This window comes from Calliphora vicina, chromosome 5, assembly GCF_958450345.1.
Source record: "Calliphora vicina chromosome 5, idCalVici1.1, whole genome shotgun sequence".
NCBI lineage: Eukaryota > Metazoa > Arthropoda > Insecta > Diptera > Calliphoridae > Calliphora > Calliphora vicina.
Window position 1 is genome coordinate 111446460 of NC_088784.1, and position 17604 is coordinate 111464063.

Genomic DNA, 17604 nt, shown 5'->3' on the forward strand with positions numbered 1-17604 from the left:
TTATTTGTAAATAAAACAAAAAAGCTAGTGATATAATTAAATTTTAATATGTTAATAAACATAATAAAATCGCTAGCTTTGAAGACAAAATCGCTCAATTACCTCAATTTAATGCATTTAATAGGGAGACTTAACTTGGTAATGCCTGTCACACAGCTGATTCAATTTATGATTGTTTGTTGAGTGATACTACTGTCAAATTGACTGCTGTTAGTTATTGCAAAAAATAAACAACAAAATAAACTTTGACAGAACTATTCACATTTATGAACACAAAATGCCTATTGTTTTTGCCCTTCTTGATGATGTTGTTAAACTGCCACTACCTTGTTAAGTGTGCCCTCATACAATTTAATACATATATTATTTTCAAAGTAACTTTGTGTGTTTGTTTTTCTTTAGTCGAGAATCATCTACCAAAACAAACTTAACACTGGTTTCACACTAAATTCATTAAACTAAAAGTGAAAAATTCAAGTGATTGTGTTTAAGATTTATTTAATTAATCTAGAAAAGGTAAATAAATAATGTAAACAATTAAAAACGATAAAAACCGTGAAAATTTTACATCAAATGATGTGAAATCAAAATAAATACAATTGTGATGTAAAATATTTCCTTTTTCTTCGCAAGTTAGTGTCCAAAGTGTGACTCATACTTTTTACAATTTCTCAGTTATTTTCGCAATTTATGTTAAATGAATCCCACAATTGCAAACAGAAAGTGCGAAGGTGTTGCAGTTTGAGTTTGTATTTTTTCATTTCATAAATCATGACGACACTGATTGAGTGAATGATTGATTGTCCACTTTTAAAGTGAACTCCATACATTCCGTGTAATCCGAAACAATGTTATTATTGTTTACTTAATTGCCTTGAAAGTAGTAGGGGATCTACGTTTTAACTTTATGATTACTCCACAGAATTTTGTTCAAAATATAAACTCACTGTTGGGTATGTACTTGTTTTAGGGAATTATATTTTAAAATAATTTAATCGATTTTTCCTCATTCCAAGTGATTTGAAATTAAAATATCAACATAGATACAACAACAAGCAATGTGTATTAAATTGGACATTTTTAGTTCATGCTTTATCTTATCACTAGTGAGTCAAATGCTTTAAAAGGCAATATACCTATCATTAATTCTATAATATTTGTGATTGGTACGGTACCTACATACATATGTATGAATACTGATGTTTCATTTATTTAAAAATACAGACTTCGTTAACCTTAAAAAAAACTATAGTGAAGTTCAGTATTAAGTGGAAATAGTCTTGCAATATTGCAAATGCAGATTTTCACAGGAATCCAATAATAAAAATATTACATTTCCCGACCATCCAAAATCGTTCTCAAAAGTGAAAAAAATCATATGTATCCCGTTTCTATAACATGTGAGAAGTTTTAGAATCGAAAAAAGTATTAAAAATTCTAATATGTAGTTATTCAGTTTTTAACAGGACGATTCAAACTAATCGAATGAAAATTTTTTCATATACAATATAGAAACGAGGTACAGGTCTCCATTATTTAGTGTGTAATAACACTTTGACGAAATTGTCAGAGCTTCAGCTCCAGCACTTTGTCTTGATAATAAACTTCATTAAATGTTGTGATAAATATTTATCAATTTGTTATTTTAAAAACAATTTCAAGGCTGAGATAGATACAGTATCCCGTTTCTATAACTTGTGAGAAAATTTCGAAGATTTCTAACATACAATATAGAAACGAGGTAGGTAGGTACTTATTATATGGATAGTTGATGCACTGTATAATATATAAAGTTTTAAAAAGTGTATAATTTTCCAATGTGAACTATGTACCTATATACAATTTAAATAAAGCAAATAATATCTATTTATGTACGTGTTTTCTATTTTTTTAGGTATATTCTAAAGTTCTAATAAAATTTGTTGATATAAACAGAATTATACAACAACTTTAAAATGGCTGGTAAGTAGCACTAAATAAAATATCTTATTAAAGTTGGGTTTTTTTCTAATTTACAGCTTTCAATTAAACAAAATTATACTTCAATTTTCAACCCATTGAGTATTTAGAAGAAAAAGTTTAAGGAAATGTCTTGGCAAGGTGGACCTTATTATCAAGGTTTAAATTTAAATTTGGTTTTTCTTTTTCACACTAAACTAACAAACCGTCCAGTTTATTTAATTAATTTGCATGCTTAAAATTTTAAACATTTTTGTATTGCCTTAACGTTTAGAGTATGGATTTCATTTAATTTTATGTAGAGCTAAGACTTGACATTTGATACATAATAAACATGTACAAATGTACAAATGTACGTATGTATGTTTGTATATAATTTGGTGAAAATTACGGCAAAGCAAATGCTTTAGTTAGAGTAACGTCATTCACGTATCTAATACTATTGTATGTATTGTAGAACTAATGATTTGTAGCTGTTAAAATTGTAGTATTCTTAGACATACTTGGTTTGTAGCTTTATTTATGTATCTTATTATTAGGGAGCCTTAACACGTTAATTAACAAATTTCTACTAATTGGTAAATTATTTATTAATAAAATATTTTCTTTAACATTAATTTAAAACCGTTTTTGTAGTTATATGTGTGATTATATTAGAATTTCATGTTCTGTTAAAACCGCAACTGGAGGTTTTAAAGCCTAGAAACCGCATATAGACAAATATTCTTCGGTTTTTTGATTTTTATTTTAGCAATAATTTAAATATTAATTACAGTTTTAAGTAAATTTGAAAATAATCATACTCTTTATTGGAATCAGTTATTATTTTGTTTACTCTTGTAATTTCTTCAGTACATTATCAAATACATTCGTAATGTGTAGAATTGATAAAGTTTTACACAACATTTACTAATGTTGACATTTTAAAATTCAATAGAAAAAGCAAACTATGGGATTCCCTCATTTTATTTCTCCAACCGCACTGTAAAACGGCAAATTTGTTCTTATGGAAAATGTGTGTTACGAATACAACAGATAACAAAGTCCATTTAATATTGTAATGTTTAAAATCGCTTAAAATCCCAACCACTTCATGACTAAGAGGGGAAAGAAAGGCACAGGCAATAAAATATGTCATGTCATTTGGTAGAATTGCATACATATGTATGTACATATTGAAATGTTTGATTTAAAAACAGGTGGCATATTGCTATAAATACAATAGTATTTTCAACACATCTTGATTTATATGAATTTGTTTATATTTTCCACCAAAGAAGTTAAATACTTTATAAACAATTATGGTACTTACAGACGACAATACTGAGTATTAAAATTTTTTAAAAACTCAAGTATCAATACAATTTCATCGTCTAAACAAAAATTGTATTAGATGTTCAAAAATTCAATAATTTATTAAAACAATTCAAAAAAAAATAATTTTCATATGTATCGGGTATTATATTATAATTATGGCAAACAATAATTGTGAATAAAATATAAAAAAATAAAAATTAGCAGAAAAACATCAATAATTAAAAAAAAAATTATTTTTAATACATTTAAAATTTAATAATATTTAAAATTTGAAAAGTAATAATACACAGCATTATCGTCTGTTAATACCTTTAATAATATAAAATTTCTACGTGGTTTATATTTAGAAAAATAAATTGTTTTAAAATTTCCAGCGGTTAAATACATATCTACAATTGAGTGTGTTCTATATAAATATGTTTTCTTGTATTGGAATTCTTATATTATATGTACATACATACATACTCATACGTACGTAGTTGTTATCTGTTTGATAACAATGAATGGTATTTTTTCTAGTTTTTAACTTAACTAGAAATTATTCATGCCCAAATATCAGTATTCCATTAAAACCAGCTGTAGAAAGATATTTTTTATTTATAACAATAATTTTAACTGCTTTAAAAGAAAATAGAAAATGTATCAAACAGTAAATCCAAACGAAGGAAAGTATCTATTTGCTATATTAGAAGTAACTGAAATAATATCTATTCCCAAATATTGTGTACCTTTACAACACAATAAATTCAAAATTACGACACTTTCAAAACCGGAAACCATTACGACATATGAAAAACTCGAATATAGAGTTTCATATTCAAAAGAACCACTTCTAAATTACAATTTTAAAGTTTTCAGCCAATGCTCGCTTCAAACGAATCGTGGTCTTGACAGATTTCAGCAGCTCATAATAGATAGAACACTTTTGAACCCACCAAATACAGAGCATTACTTTAGCGCCAGGGATATTTCGCTTTGGTGGCGATTCTGTTTGCCCGGGCTTCTTACGCTCTTACGATCCATTCATTTCATCGCAAGTAATGATTCGGTTCAAAAATGCATTTCTTTTATAGCGTTCAAGGTCTCTCGGCTTTAATTCCTATGGTACCCAATGATTTTGGAAGCCCTTTTTGAGTTTGACAACAATCTTCATGAAGTAATTCCTCCAATTCAAAAGAAAAGAAAACAGATATTGTGGTCATGTTGATCAACAATGCAACGACATTGAGCTGATTGTATTTTTCAGCCTGATTGGTTATAAAGATTTCAGAATAACTAACAAAATTTTAAATAGTTAAAATTTATACATATATTTTCATTATTAAATCTTGATAGCTGGCATGAAGCATTATTCATTTTTCAAAACAAAAAACATTTGTATGCCTAATTAAAACTGCAATGTAAACGATTAAATTCAACTTCATTATAAATCTAATACATAGTATGCATAATCGTCCATTGGTTTGAAATTTAAACATTTTCTCAATTATAGATCCGAATCAACAATATTATGGCAGCGGCTATCCACCACCACCACAAGGTGCTTATCCACCACCAGGGGGTTACCCACCACCAGGAGGTTACCCACCACCAGGAGGATACCCACCTCCAGCTGGTGGCTATCCTCCAGCCGGTGGTTACGGGGCTCCGGGCGGCTACCCACCAGGAGGTTTTGTGCCACAACCTGGCTTTATACAGCCACCTCCAGTTAATGATTCATATGGAGGCTACGAAGACCCTGAAGCTCCTAAGAACTTCTCTTTCGACGACCAGAGTATTCGCAGAGGATTCATACGCAAAGTTTATATGATATTAATGGTAAATATGGCAAAATATTTGCATTTAAATATTAAAGTTCGTGATTGTAGCTAAACATTTAATGTTCTATTTGTTTAGGGCCAATTGCTGGTAACATTTGGTTTTGTGGCCTTGTTCGCATTCCATAAAGGTACTAAAGACTTTGCTATGCGTAACCCGGCTCTATTTTGGATTGCCTTGGCTGTTCTTTTGGTAACCATGATTTCAATGGCGTGTTGTGAGGGAGTTCGTCGTAAGACACCAATGAACTTTATATTCCTGGGACTATTTACGTTGGCAGAATCATTCTTACTGGGCGTTTCAGCCAGTCGTTATGCGCCCACTGAGGTGAGTGCTAAAATAAAATCCTAACTTCAGTGGTGTAAATGTAATGAAATGGAATGTATTTTTAGGTCCTAATGGCGGTTGGCATTACAGCAGCAGTTTGTTTGGCTTTAACAATATTCGCTATGCAAACGAAATATGATTTCACCATGTGCGGTGGTGTCCTTTTAGTTTGCATGGTAGTGTTTCTTATATTTGGCATTGTCGCAATCTTCTTGCCGGGCAAAATAATGACGCTAGTTTATTCATCAATTGGAGCCTTGTTGTTCTCTATTTACTTGGTATACGACACCCAATTAATGATGGGAGGTGATCACAAGTACTCCATTAGTCCCGAGGAATATATTTTTGCTGCTTTGAACCTGTACTTGGATATTGTAAATATATTCATGTACATTTTGGCGATTATTGGGGCATCGAGAGACTAAAATGTCCCACTATAAAGTATATAAAAGTTACAATAAGTGTGAGAGAAAGATAAAACAATCTCTATAAACATAAAACAATAATTGTTGTTTATAAAATACAATAACAAAAACTAAGTTAACTCCTTATTAAAATATACTAAGCAATTAAAGAATTTATTTAAACAAAAAGTGAATGGGAAATTAAATCAAGCTATTTTATTGTTATTTCTTACCTAAATTTCCTTAAACATTACCAACAAACTAACATACAAGTTAAAAAAAATTTTAAAATATGGATTCTACAATTTTTAATTTATACTAATGCATACTTACCTACATTTATATAAAAAATTTACTTATTTTTATACATAAGTTCTATTGTTTCTGTTGTCGTTGGATAAAACAGAGCATAGTATGTATGGAATACCTCTAACAAAGAATCGTTTTTAGTCATTTAGTTTTTTCCTATCTTGTTGAGAAAGAAATAAGTATTCTTCATATACATATATTAAACTTTCATTATATTGTTATTTATTATACATATATAATTTTTTTGTTTTGTTTTTATTAATTATAGTGTTTTTTGTTTGCCTTATACCAAAAAAAAAAAAATTATCCAGAGTAGACTTATAATTTATTACTTAAAAAAAGTTAATGTATATTTAATGAAAACTATATTGTTGCTTCAATTTAAATATATTTACTATAACACCTAAAAATCATCTGAAATCTAAAAAAAATAAACAATATAAAATTACATTTTGTGAAAATTATGTATACATATTTGGAATATAAAAAATGTAATAAAATTGAATAAGTTTAAAATTCCAATTCAAATTGTGTCTCATTTAAATAGAGTATGTAATTGAATGAGTCTCTAAAATCTTGTAGTCATGGAAAAACTAATTTTGCAGAAATATTCTGTGGCAATTAGAAACAAACTAGATAAGTAGTTATTAAATTTTGATTGTATAAAAAAAATGTTTATGATTTAAACTACTCAACATAAATTCCATAAATAACTTCATTTCAAAATGTTGTGTTTTTTACCTTCAAATTATTTAGGGCCTTTCTACATAAGACCAACGATATAGTATATATGTATATTCTGGATCGTTATATGTATATAGCGGAGTCGATATAGCCATGTCCGTCTATATGTTGAAATCAGCTTTGATTGATATATCTATATATCCGCTATAATCCGATACTATTTACATATGTAAGTTAAACAAATAGTGTAAAGGTTTTATGTATATTGCCACAGAATTAATAGCAACAATAATAACGCTTATACATATATTTTATATAATTATAATTAATTTCACTACTATTTTTTTTCCAAAATTACCACTAGGTATAAACATTGTTCTATACATACAAATAGATTTTTTAAACGCCCCGATTCTTTATTTCCGTTTTACAAATACTACACACTGTATATTGTCGTTTACAGGTATTCGATCTTGAATTCCGGGGTTTGTGAGCATTATTTTTGGGCTCATTGTCACAACAGTTCGAAAGAAAGCTCAAAGGAACAGATTCACCTTCCGCTATTGTTTGAGGCAAGTTTTTGCCTTTAGTTTCTGGCAAAAATAAGCTAGCCACTCCACCGACTATTAACAGAGAACCCATTACGATCAGGGGTAAAACTAGCATTTGTTCCCCCATGTGATTTATAACTGGAATAACTATGGGACCGATCATAGCTATAACTGAACTGAAGCTCATACCTAAGCCTCTCACGACGGTGGGATAAATTTCCGATGCCAATAACGGCAGTACAACAAAAGCAGATGAAATCCCCATTTTACCAATGCAATATAATATTAACATCATGTCGGCATTTTGACTATAAAGAAACGTGGCAAGACATGCCACGCCACCAGATAACATTGAAATGCACAATATAAAACGACGCCCAAAATAGCTTAAACCCGGCCAAAGTAAAACGTATGTTGGTAGTTCGACAGCACCCGCTAAAAAGAAATTCCATATTTCATCGCCACCCAAAGCAGGAGCATAATAACTTAGACCAACGTATACACTAGTATTGGCAAACCATATCAATGTAATTATCAATGTTTTGCGACACATATTTTTAGTCCGGAATAGGTCCAAAATACCTGCAGAAGTTGAATTATTGCTAGGTTGGTGAGTTGATTGGAATTTTTGCTCGATTATATTGACAAAATCAGGAACAACAGTTAAGCCATTTACTCTCGCCATCGTCTTTAGGACTTTTGCTGCTTTACGAGGTTGTCCAACTGCCATCAACCATCTAGGAGATTCGGGCAAAACAAAGAAACAAGAGAATAATAGCAATAATGGCAATGAAACTGCCAATGTTAAATATCTCCAATCGCGAACAATATACACAATTCCGGCTAACAAGACTAGTCCACACGAATATGCAATGTTGGAGACTATAGTGCAGAAAACACGTTTATCAGGACCCACCATTTCGATAGCTGAAAATAATATATTAATTTTTTAGTAAACGTTCGATATTATATTTGTATTCGTTATGGTTATGATCAAGTTTGGCTACCCTTACCATTAAAATACTCTTTCACTAACAAATTAAAAAAAAAATAAAAATTTTAAAAAATTAAAAACATTTTTTTTTATAAAAATTTTGTATAATTTTAAAAAAGTATAATTTGGTGAAGCCTAAATTATACTAAATTATTTTTTACCAATTTTTTTTTCACCAAAATTAGTTTCTTTCTGTTTGAAAAAAAAAACGATTTTCTTTGTTAATTGTAAAATTCAAAAATTTTGGAAATAAAAAATTTTACACTTTTTTGTGATTTCTATATTATTTTATACATGATTAGACGTAACTTTGATTAAATTGGATAACATTATTATTTCAAATATGTTATACAAATATTTTGAAAGTGGTAATGAAGTCCATTAACAGGTTAAAACTCTTACATAGATATAAAATGCATAATAATAATTTTATAAAACATTTTACTCACCCAATACATAGGGACTGGCTAATATAGCGGGTACAGTTAGGCCCACAATGAATCTTAAACCAAGCCAGGAGTTAAAACTCCAAGCCAATGAACTTGCAGCACATGCAGTTATTTCTAATATTAGATAGGCATAAAAACTTGGCCGCCTTCCCCACATATCCTGCAGATAGCCAAAAATATAATTTCCTACAAGGCCACCTACACCAAATATAACCAACGCCAGTGTAACTAAATAACTCTGATCACACACCAAGTTCCACTGTAAATATCATTAAAGTATATTAAATTTCTGAACAGATTAAAACTGATTTGGTAGCAATTACCTCTGTGACAACTGTTGTTGGGTACTGAGAACGGTCATAATGCCAACCGTGTTGGCACTGCATTAAATTTGAACCAGAAGGACTACCTATGTGCCACACCTTATCACGCTGTAAATCAACTGGTGTACGATATTCCATGTAACGTACGATGTCAGTATAATTTCGTATATACATTTCACATTGAGAATATTCATTTTCATTGAGCGGTATACTTAGATTCATAACTAATTCGGTATAATCCTGTACCCAAGGTTCCAATTCTGGTATACGGCACCAATGTTTGGGCGTGGCTGCAATAAATAATTGACTAAACAATTGCATTTACACTTTTTTCAAATAAAATTTTTTTTGGATTTTTTTTTTGATTACCCACCTATAGGCATGGAAGGCACATGGAAGGGCAGCAGGCAATAGAACGGCACAAATGATGATTTTTTGATATAATCCAAAGGATCCCACTTCCTTAAGTACTTCATCGAAATCCATTTCTATTTATTATTGTTACAAAGAATAACTACGATTCCAAATTTGAACACTGTGTGTGTTTTTTTGTAGAGCAACAGGCCAACTGAACTTAATTTCATTTGTCCATTTGAAGAGTGTATGCAAATTGTAAAATCTTATTAATTGAAAACAAAGGAAATTTGTCCAAGTTTGATTTTTTTTTGTGGAAAACATTTGCGTTTTTTATTTGTGTGTGACTGTGATTGTGTACAAAGATTTCAATTGGACATAATTATATTATGGGGAAACAAGTGTTTAATTAATTGCCTACCACTGGGCTCTGAAGGTCTTTACAACATAACACACTGGGATACATTTTATCTAAACACCATTTCCACAGCACATAGTATGTCATTTTTACAAATATTTGACTATTTTTCATGTATGATGAGTGAGTGGTTGCCAAGAATTCGTATAACTCTATGTCAGAGGAAATTCTGAAAATATTCCGACCGTAAAGAAAAACTAAAATTTTCTTCAGGAATATTCAAAAAAAAAATGAGTAGAAATCACTGAAAATAAAATTTCCGAAAATATGTTAATAGTCTGAATGACATCTAGATAATTCGATTAAATGTGTGATAAAGTTTCAGATTATTTATAAAAAGATGTCTGAATTTAATACTCATATATGATAAGTGAAAGGCATAGTATAATATGAGGAGTTGAAATCTTCTAGAAAAAATCAATTTCCCAAAATTTTCAAAAAGTTCTGCGGCTCTGTACTTTAAGATCATAAAAATGATTAAACACATATTTTGATTTATGACAGTATTGATGTAAATTTATGCTTAATTCACTAAAATCTGTCGAAAATTTAATCATTCAATACATTTTAATGCTATTTTCCAATGGATTTGAATTAAAGAAAACTTGAATGATTCCATATGGCATAAAATCTATATAGAACAAATTCTAAAAGGAATAAAATCAATGCGTAAGTGAACGGTTAAAATATAAAATTTAATTAAGAATTAAGTCTTTCGATCCTTTGGATGTAAAATAGCTATATGTATGTGTTTGCCTGAAACTTTATATATTTCGAAATATATTTTTATTATGACAAATTAACTGCATTTGACCATATAAACTACTTTGAATTTAAATTATAGTAACGGTTTTTTTCCTTGGATATGGCATCTTTCTTCATGGTACTATTTCATTAGGTGTAAAAAAATACAACTATGTATGTTTAGCAAAAACAAAAAACATGTAGTGCAGCTGCCAGCTGATCGCCTTAATAAACATTAATTAAATAAATAAATTGTAATTTTAACAAATTGAAATAAATATAACAAGTTTATACATACATCATGCGTAAATATCAACAACTATTATTATTGCTAATATCTTGCATAAGTGTTGGAGTACTTTTTATGTACAAAACTGAGAATAATCGATTAAAAGACGTCTTGCATGTAATTAATTTCTTTGGACGAAACGATGCAGCTATTTTGAAGAAAATTGAAAATAATGCAACTATGAACTACTTAGTCGATTACCTATATCCTCTGGGCGTGTGGCAATCAATTGGTGATAGCTTCCATGGTTATTCAGCTCATTGGAAACGTAATGAGTTAGTGGCTGGTGGTGAGGCAGTAGTGCTGGTAGTAGGAAGAAAACGTGCCGTTTTAAATTTTAAATGTTCTCTGAATTTTAAGGGAGGCTCCACAAATATACAGGGTAAATTTCGTTTCCAAAGGTTGGACAAAGACGGGGAGGATGATAATTCGGATTTTACACGATATAATTTCTATTGTCGTGTTACTCGAGACTTCGGTTTGCCCGAATCGGTAACGTTTAATGACCTGACTAGTAGCAGTAAAGGAGGGCATACAATAAAACTGCGTTATGTTAAAGTAGTGGATGAGCTATCAAAGAAATTAGCCATGCACCCATTAACTGTATGTGTAGATATGGTAAGCAGAGAATTCCAAAATATGACTGTCGTGGACAAACAAGGTCCGGAATTACTGGAATTTTTCATACACCATTTTGCTTTGGGTATAGAAGATTTCGTAATATACAATGGTGATAATTTGCCACCGAATTTGCTACCCATACTGAATCGCTTTAACATACGTGCCCATATAATGCCTTTTAATTTTCCTTACTCAAGGCAGAATGCCAGTGAAAGAATTCGAGACTTAATAGAAAAAGATTGTTTGTTGAGATCAACCAACAGAGCACGCCACTGTTTATTGTTGGCTCCCAATGAATTCTTCTATCCCAACACAAAATTAGACCATCAAAAGTCGCTCGTACGTGCTCTTAATCACTACTCAAATGAGGTTTCCCGCTTTGATTTGCCAGTATTTGCAGTATGTAAATCTGAAAAATACAAATATCTATTTGAAAACACTTTATACGATCCTGAATTGAAGTCTTCACATACAATCTCAATATACAGACCACAAGATACTGGAATATCTCTAAGTGCTGAGGATTTATCAAATCCTCCCAGGCGTATTGCATTGCCCTTATCGCAAGTATTCACGCACCGTTATGTGAACTGTATACAGGTGGGCAAAGATGGACTTCATGATTGGCGGAATTCTTTGCGAGAAGATTTTATGCAACACATACAAAGACTCAATCAAGAGATTAAAGTTTTAATATAACTTGCTATATAGAAATAAGTATTAGAATCTTCCTAATTTTTTTTTTACATTTCCAGTCTTCCTTGAATTATGTTTACATCTTAGGTTTAAAGTTTTATATTAAAAATAAATTTTGTTTAATAAATAGCACATTTTGCTTCAACACCTTAAAATATTTAAATATTAAATAAAACAATTTTGTATTCAATTACTTTATACGAATTTTAATGTTATTTATTAATCATAGTAATCCAACAAATAAGAAAAGGTATGTATAGAGGATAAAACTAACCATTGAATTAATATAAAAAAGTGTTGAAATGGAATTCGTTTTGATGTTTATTCAAGAAATTTTCAAAAATCTTGATTCTTCTTGTGTGTAACAACTGTCTAATTAATAATTTATCATTCAGATTGATTTTTATTTTAGTCTTTGCATAACAGCTGCATTTTTGAGGCCAGCTGATTCAATGGTAGCACTAGTGTCGACAAGTTCTCGTGTAGGAAATGATGAAACCAATATGAAATTACGATTTGCATATTGAGGACGAGCACTGTAATATAATTTGTGTGTTAATATAAAGCAAATGACAATAGATTTAAATTGTATAGGTACTTACGTTTGAATATATTCCACTATATCCCCTACTGTATGGGACATATTAAATTGTGATGTTAGACGTGTACCATCAGCTAAACGAATTTGTAGTGTTGTAGTGGGTGCAGAAGAGTCGACTTTAAGCTTTTCCTTTGCTGCTTCGTCTCCTGATTTCACATCAGTAGGTGATTCTGCTGATGTTGATGCTGCCGATGTTAACTCGGTAGTATTTTCGGTAATATTGGGAGTGGGACTATGGGAAAATGTTAGCGTGTAAGAAATACTCTAATTCATGCTTAAAAAATATAAAATATGCCATGTATGGAACTCATATTCACCTTCCTAATGCATGTCCGGAACCTTTGAAAGTCTTTACGGTTGTGGGTTTCTTTTTGTAATCTTCATGCCGATGGTCCTCTACATCAACATTGACCAACCATCCCATTTCCAAAAGTTCATTGGGTATCTCCCTGTGTATATAAAAGAAACCACATAAAATCAATTCATATATACACATCTGCTCAAAATAATAGATACACCAAAATTTATTTTTTAAAAACGAAAAAAAATAATGGTATATTGTAAAATTATAAAAAAAATTCAGTCGATTTTTATTTATAGTTAAAAGGAGAGTAAAAAACAAAAACAAAATATTTCATAATTAATAATAAATATTATAAAGTAAATTAAATTTCTTAAATTTCGAAAAATTTGGTGCTCATAATAATAGATACATTTTTAAAAATTCTTATTAAACAAAAGCTAATAAATTTTATCTTAAAAAAATTAGTTTATTATTAAAGTAAAGCTAGTATCCAGTATATCCACCTTTGTTTTGTAAAACTTTCTCCACTCTTCTGGGCATACTGGATATCAAGTTCTGACACTTCTCCAATGGAATCTCGTACCATATTTTTTGCGTTTTCTCCCATAAATCGTCTTTATTTTTGAAAACTTCCTTCGAAAGCCTTATCTTTAATTCACTCCACAAGTTTTCTATTGGGTTTAAATCAGGGGATTGGCTGGGCCAGCTTAAAACAGGTACGTTATTCTCCAAGAACCAGTTTTTAACTAATCTTGAACTATGTTTTGGGTCGTTGTCCTGCTGGAATGTCCATATTAATGGCATATTTTCCGATGCATATGGAAGCACTACGTTTTCCAATATGTCTCTATACCCACTAGCATTCATGGTATCTTCTATTCGGAATATCGGACCAACACCATTCCATGAAAAGCAACCCCAAACCATTATGTTTCCCCCGCCATGTTTTACCGTCTTTTTTGTAAATTTAACGTGGAATTCTTTTCCTTTTGGTCGGCGTACATTTCTTTGGCAGTCGTTTCCAAACAAATTTATTTTTGTTTCGTCGCTCCATAAAATATTTCTCCATTTTTTTTCGCCTTCACACCCGGACCATTGTAAGTGCTCTTTAGCAAATTCTAATCTTGTCTTGATATTTTTTTGGCGCATTAGTGGCACTTTTCTGGCAATTCTTCCCGGCAATTTAGCTTGTAAAAGACGACGACGAACTGTTTGTGGACTGATTTCGTTACATAGCTCCGCAGAAATAGCTTTCGATGATATGAAAGGGTCTTTTTTAACCATAAGGACGATCCGCCTATCTGTTTCTGGACTGGTTTTCTTTGGTCTACCGCGAGTTTCTCTTTTTTGTTTTTTAGATAAAGCATTTTGGACAAAATGTAAAGATCTTCCTATGCTCTTTGCTATTTCCCGTAATGATTTTCCTTGATTTCTCATCGTTTGAACAATTTTTTTCTCATCTTCGGTACAATGATGATTTCGTCCCATTTTCTTCAAAAGAGTCCTATTTTTTATAAAATTGTTGCTAAAATTTAAATTATACTTACTGTTTCACGTAAATAGGAACAAAAAATTGCACAAAAAAAATTGTATATAAACAAATTACAAATTACTGATGTGTATCTATTTTTATGAGCAAATAATTTTTTGTAATTCAAATAAATTCGTTTTTAAAAATCAACATGAAAGCAAATAGTTGCCAGATTTTTGACTGACATGACATTGCCAGATAGAAATTTTAATAATATGATGTATTCTTAACGCTTGCGAGGAAATTTTCAATGTTACCGCCATTTAAATTTTTTCCAATTAGGTGTATCTATTATTTTGAGCAGATGTGTATATCGCTCATTTGCTGTAACAACGTCATAACTCAAAATCCGGCTGTTTTAAACTGAGTAATACAAAATATGCGCCGTTCTTTAGTCTTTCATATAGTTTTATCAGTTTTAAAAGTCAATTATTTCTTATATGAGAGTGGTTTTTTGTTGTAAACGTCAAAATGAAAATTCATGTTTTCTCGTATATTTGACAAGTAAAAATTTGGGTTAAATACAGATTAGAAAGATATTAGTATCTACTATTTAAATCAGGTTTTATTTAAGAAATCGCATGATTTGTTGAAAATCTATTTAAGAAATAGTAAAATGTCATTCAAAGTCGTTTTTCTCGAAACGACTTATTTTTTTTTAATTTTGACGTTGTTGCAGCAAATTAGCGATTTGTTTGGCTATTCTAGCAATTTGTTTGGCTATTTTATTTTCGAAATAGAAACTTATAAAAAGCCTTGAAATTACCTAATGGATTGTAATAGTGCTCAACTTAGGAACTTCGATAGGCATATGGTTTCACTTACCCTCTCATAACAGTTTCTAAAAACTCCTTGTTTTGAGGATCGTCGTACAATCGTAATTCCCCATCATCTATGGAGAATCCTTGACTCCATAATTTTAGCACTACTACAGGTTTAGTTTTACCTTCGCCTTCTTTATTTAATGGCGTAACCACTGAATGGTCGGAATCCGTCATACCAAGACGTATTCCTTGTCCCCAACTTGCTCCTGAAGAAGTGCTTGGCGCTGGAGCACTATCAAGACCACCACTGTTTTCTTGAGCCATTCGAAACATATCAGTTAATTGTTCACGAAAGTTTTTACGTTTTGGTGGACCTAAAACTTGTTGACCAGAACGATCTGAGCCGCCGGCATAAAATGCTTGGCCTTCCTCATCATCATTGCTGCTGCTGTTACGCTTCGACATGTCTCCTAGCGTGGCAAATCTAAAAAATATAAATAATTTCACTGCTACAAACGTAATATTGATCAATATCTCGAATCTATACCTTGGTTTGGCTGCAGAAGAACCTTTACCAAAATTTCCGCCTTCCGATGAAGAAGGTGGTTTACTCTCGGCCATGTCCGTAGCCGGCTGCTCGTCTGATAACCCGCCTGCGGCATCAGACATTCCTTCATCTCCTTGATTACCCAAAAAATTCGATAAGGCATCCTTTAAGAACAGTTTTTGTTAACATCAACAACAACACAAAGTAACAAAGTGTTACGAATTTTGCACTTTTCAATTCTTACCTCTAATGACCAATTGCTGCTGGACAAATAAAATCTAGCAACATTTTCCTCTCCACCACTAATCTCAATAAATTGGGCGATTAATGCATCATGATCTGCCATACTTCCTTTGTTAGTTATTGATTTTAAACAATTTCAATGTTTATTTGTTTATACAAAAGGAATTTCGCAAAATGTTCTATTTGAATACTTTTATATATAACACACACACATTGACAATGACAATGATTTTACAAAAAACAAATAATCGCCAATCTGGCAACGTTATGCTCCGGCTCAAGCGGCTGATATCAGCAGCTCACATGCTCACGCCTGTGTATTTCTTATGGGATTTTTTTGGCTGATGACCCCCCAAATCTAACTTGTAAAAACTTCATATAAAAAAAATGGTTTTGCTGATGTCAGCCGCGGTGTTGCCACTTGCTGCTTCAAATAAAAATTGTATTAAAACCAACAAGTGGTAACACCGCGGCACGAAACAAATAATTGTCTACAAAACCTTCATTAATAATCGGTAACCATTATAACAATAATGTGTTGACAGGGTTGTATTTAATAATACATTTTGCTCATTAATGTCTTATCAGACAACATGTATTTTAATATGTACTGTCAAATTTTCCATCTGTAAAAGTTATACACATCGCACAGTGGGTTCAATGGTACCCAAAGTGGCGATTTATTCATAGAAGCTGTAGTTTTAAAATATTATATTTTTTATTGATGAGTTGTTAAAAGTAAAAAAAAAATGTTTTTAACCCGTTAAGCACATTATTGTTTTATGGAAAAAAGACCTATGCTGTAACTTTTGAATGAAAAGCGATAAATTAATGAATAAAATTGGAAATTAAAGCATACTTAATGTATTATTAGAAAATTCAAATAATAAATTTATTATATGTATTTATATTACTATAAATTTAATTTAGAATCCAATTTTTGTTTTATACAAAATTTTAGAAAAGTACAAATTTTTTCAAAAAAGTCACAAAAAATAATATTAAAATTTTGTATTTATTAATTTTTAGAAAAAATTATTTAAAAAAAACAGTTTAACCCTTTAAGCGCATTATTGTTTTTTTGAAAAAATTCAAATAATAAATGTAGTATATGCATTAATATTAGTACAAATTTAATTTAAAATTAAATTTTTGTTTTACACAAAATTTTATAAATGTACAAATTTGTTCAAAAAAGTCACAAAAGGAATATTTTAATTTTTTAATAATGAGCATAATAATAAACAGCATTTTAGAAAAAAACAAGTTAAACAATTATTTTTTGGAAAAAAATACCTTAGAATGCAATAGTATGTTTCTAGCAAACTTTAACGTAGTATAAAAAAGCATATCTGTA

At 30.4% G+C, this 17604-nt stretch overlaps 4 protein-coding genes across 5 annotated transcripts; 2 read left to right on the forward strand and 2 right to left on the reverse strand.

Moving 5' to 3' along the window:
* The first annotated feature begins 363 nt into the window (after positions 1 to 363).
* Positions 364 to 6656, forward strand: Nmda1 (N-methyl-D-aspartate receptor-associated protein). Of its 2 annotated transcripts, none has more exons than XM_065511476.1 (5): positions 364 to 516; positions 1895 to 1962; positions 4769 to 5094; positions 5173 to 5421; positions 5487 to 6656. In XM_065511476.1, the coding sequence occupies exons 2-5, from the start codon at positions 1956 to 1958 to the stop codon at positions 5844 to 5846; spliced, it is 942 nt and encodes a 313-aa protein (XP_065367548.1). In that variant the 5' UTR covers positions 364 to 516; positions 1895 to 1955; the 3' UTR covers positions 5847 to 6656. The 2 variants fall into 2 exon arrangements, with proteins under 2 accessions (XP_065367548.1, XP_065367547.1); XM_065511475.1 differs by lacking the exon at positions 1895 to 1962 and adding an exon at positions 2019 to 2118 and having other exon boundaries at positions 386 to 516.
* A 528-nt stretch (positions 6657 to 7184) lies between these two features.
* Balat (Beta-alanine transporter) lies at positions 7185 to 9885 on the reverse strand. The gene is made up of 4 exons (XM_065511883.1): positions 9509 to 9885; positions 9136 to 9442; positions 8813 to 9071; positions 7185 to 8296 (listed from the first exon to the last, which is right to left on the reverse strand). Exons 1-4 carry the CDS (start codon positions 9619 to 9621, stop codon positions 7218 to 7220), a joined length of 1758 nt encoding a protein of 585 aa, XP_065367955.1. The 5' UTR covers positions 9622 to 9885; the 3' UTR covers positions 7185 to 7217.
* A 1024-nt stretch (positions 9886 to 10909) lies between these two features.
* On the forward strand, positions 10910 to 12461 carry LOC135961981 (uncharacterized). Its single transcript, XM_065513644.1, has one exon. The coding sequence runs from the start codon at positions 10953 to 10955 to the stop codon at positions 12258 to 12260; it is 1308 nt and encodes a 435-aa protein (XP_065369716.1). The 5' UTR covers positions 10910 to 10952; the 3' UTR covers positions 12261 to 12461.
* Positions 12436 to 16428, reverse strand: p47. Its single transcript, XM_065513645.1, has 6 exons — positions 16249 to 16428; positions 16005 to 16168; positions 15519 to 15941; positions 13176 to 13307; positions 12860 to 13090; positions 12436 to 12793 (listed from the first exon to the last, which is right to left on the reverse strand). The coding sequence occupies exons 1-6, from the start codon at positions 16348 to 16350 to the stop codon at positions 12661 to 12663; spliced, it is 1185 nt and encodes a 394-aa protein (XP_065369717.1). The 5' UTR covers positions 16351 to 16428; the 3' UTR covers positions 12436 to 12660.
* Positions 16429 to 17604: the final 1176 nt, after the last annotated feature.

What these genes read in the sequence shown, in the direction of transcription:
- p47 (XM_065513645.1), bottom strand. Translation starts at nt 16,350, where the DNA reads ATGGCAGATCATGATGCATTAATCGCCCAATTTATTGAGATTAGTGGT. An exon ending in GCAGCAATTGGTCATTAGAG is followed by an intron (nt 16,169 to 16,248) that starts GTAAGAATTGAA and finishes CTGTTCTTAAAG; the next exon opens with GATGCCTTATCGAATTTTTT. An exon ending in ATAGTGGAATATATTCAAAC is followed by an intron (nt 12,794 to 12,859) that starts GTAAGTACCTAT and finishes ATTATATTACAG; the next exon opens with TGCTCGTCCTCAATATGCAA.
- LOC135961981 (XM_065513644.1), top strand. Translation starts at nt 10,953, where the DNA reads ATGCGTAAATATCAACAACTATTATTATTGCTAATATCTTGCATAAGT.
- Balat (XM_065511883.1), bottom strand. Translation starts at nt 9,621, where the DNA reads ATGGATTTCGATGAAGTACTTAAGGAAGTGGGATCCTTTGGATTATAT. An exon ending in CAACAACAGTTGTCACAGAG is followed by an intron (nt 9,072 to 9,135) that starts GTAATTGCTACC and finishes TGATATTTACAG; the next exon opens with TGGAACTTGGTGTGTGATCA. An exon ending in AGCCAGTCCCTATGTATTGG is followed by an intron (nt 8,297 to 8,812) that starts GTGAGTAAAATG and finishes TATTATTTTCAG; the next exon opens with CTATCGAAATGGTGGGTCCT.
- Nmda1 (XM_065511475.1), top strand. Translation starts at nt 2,088, where the DNA reads ATGTCTTGGCAAGGTGGACCTTATTATCAAG. An exon ending in AGGTGGACCTTATTATCAAG is followed by an intron (nt 2,119 to 4,768) that starts GTTTAAATTTAA and finishes TCTCAATTATAG; the next exon opens with ATCCGAATCAACAATATTAT. An exon ending in GTCGTTATGCGCCCACTGAG is followed by an intron (nt 5,422 to 5,486) that starts GTGAGTGCTAAA and finishes ATGTATTTTTAG; the next exon opens with GTCCTAATGGCGGTTGGCAT.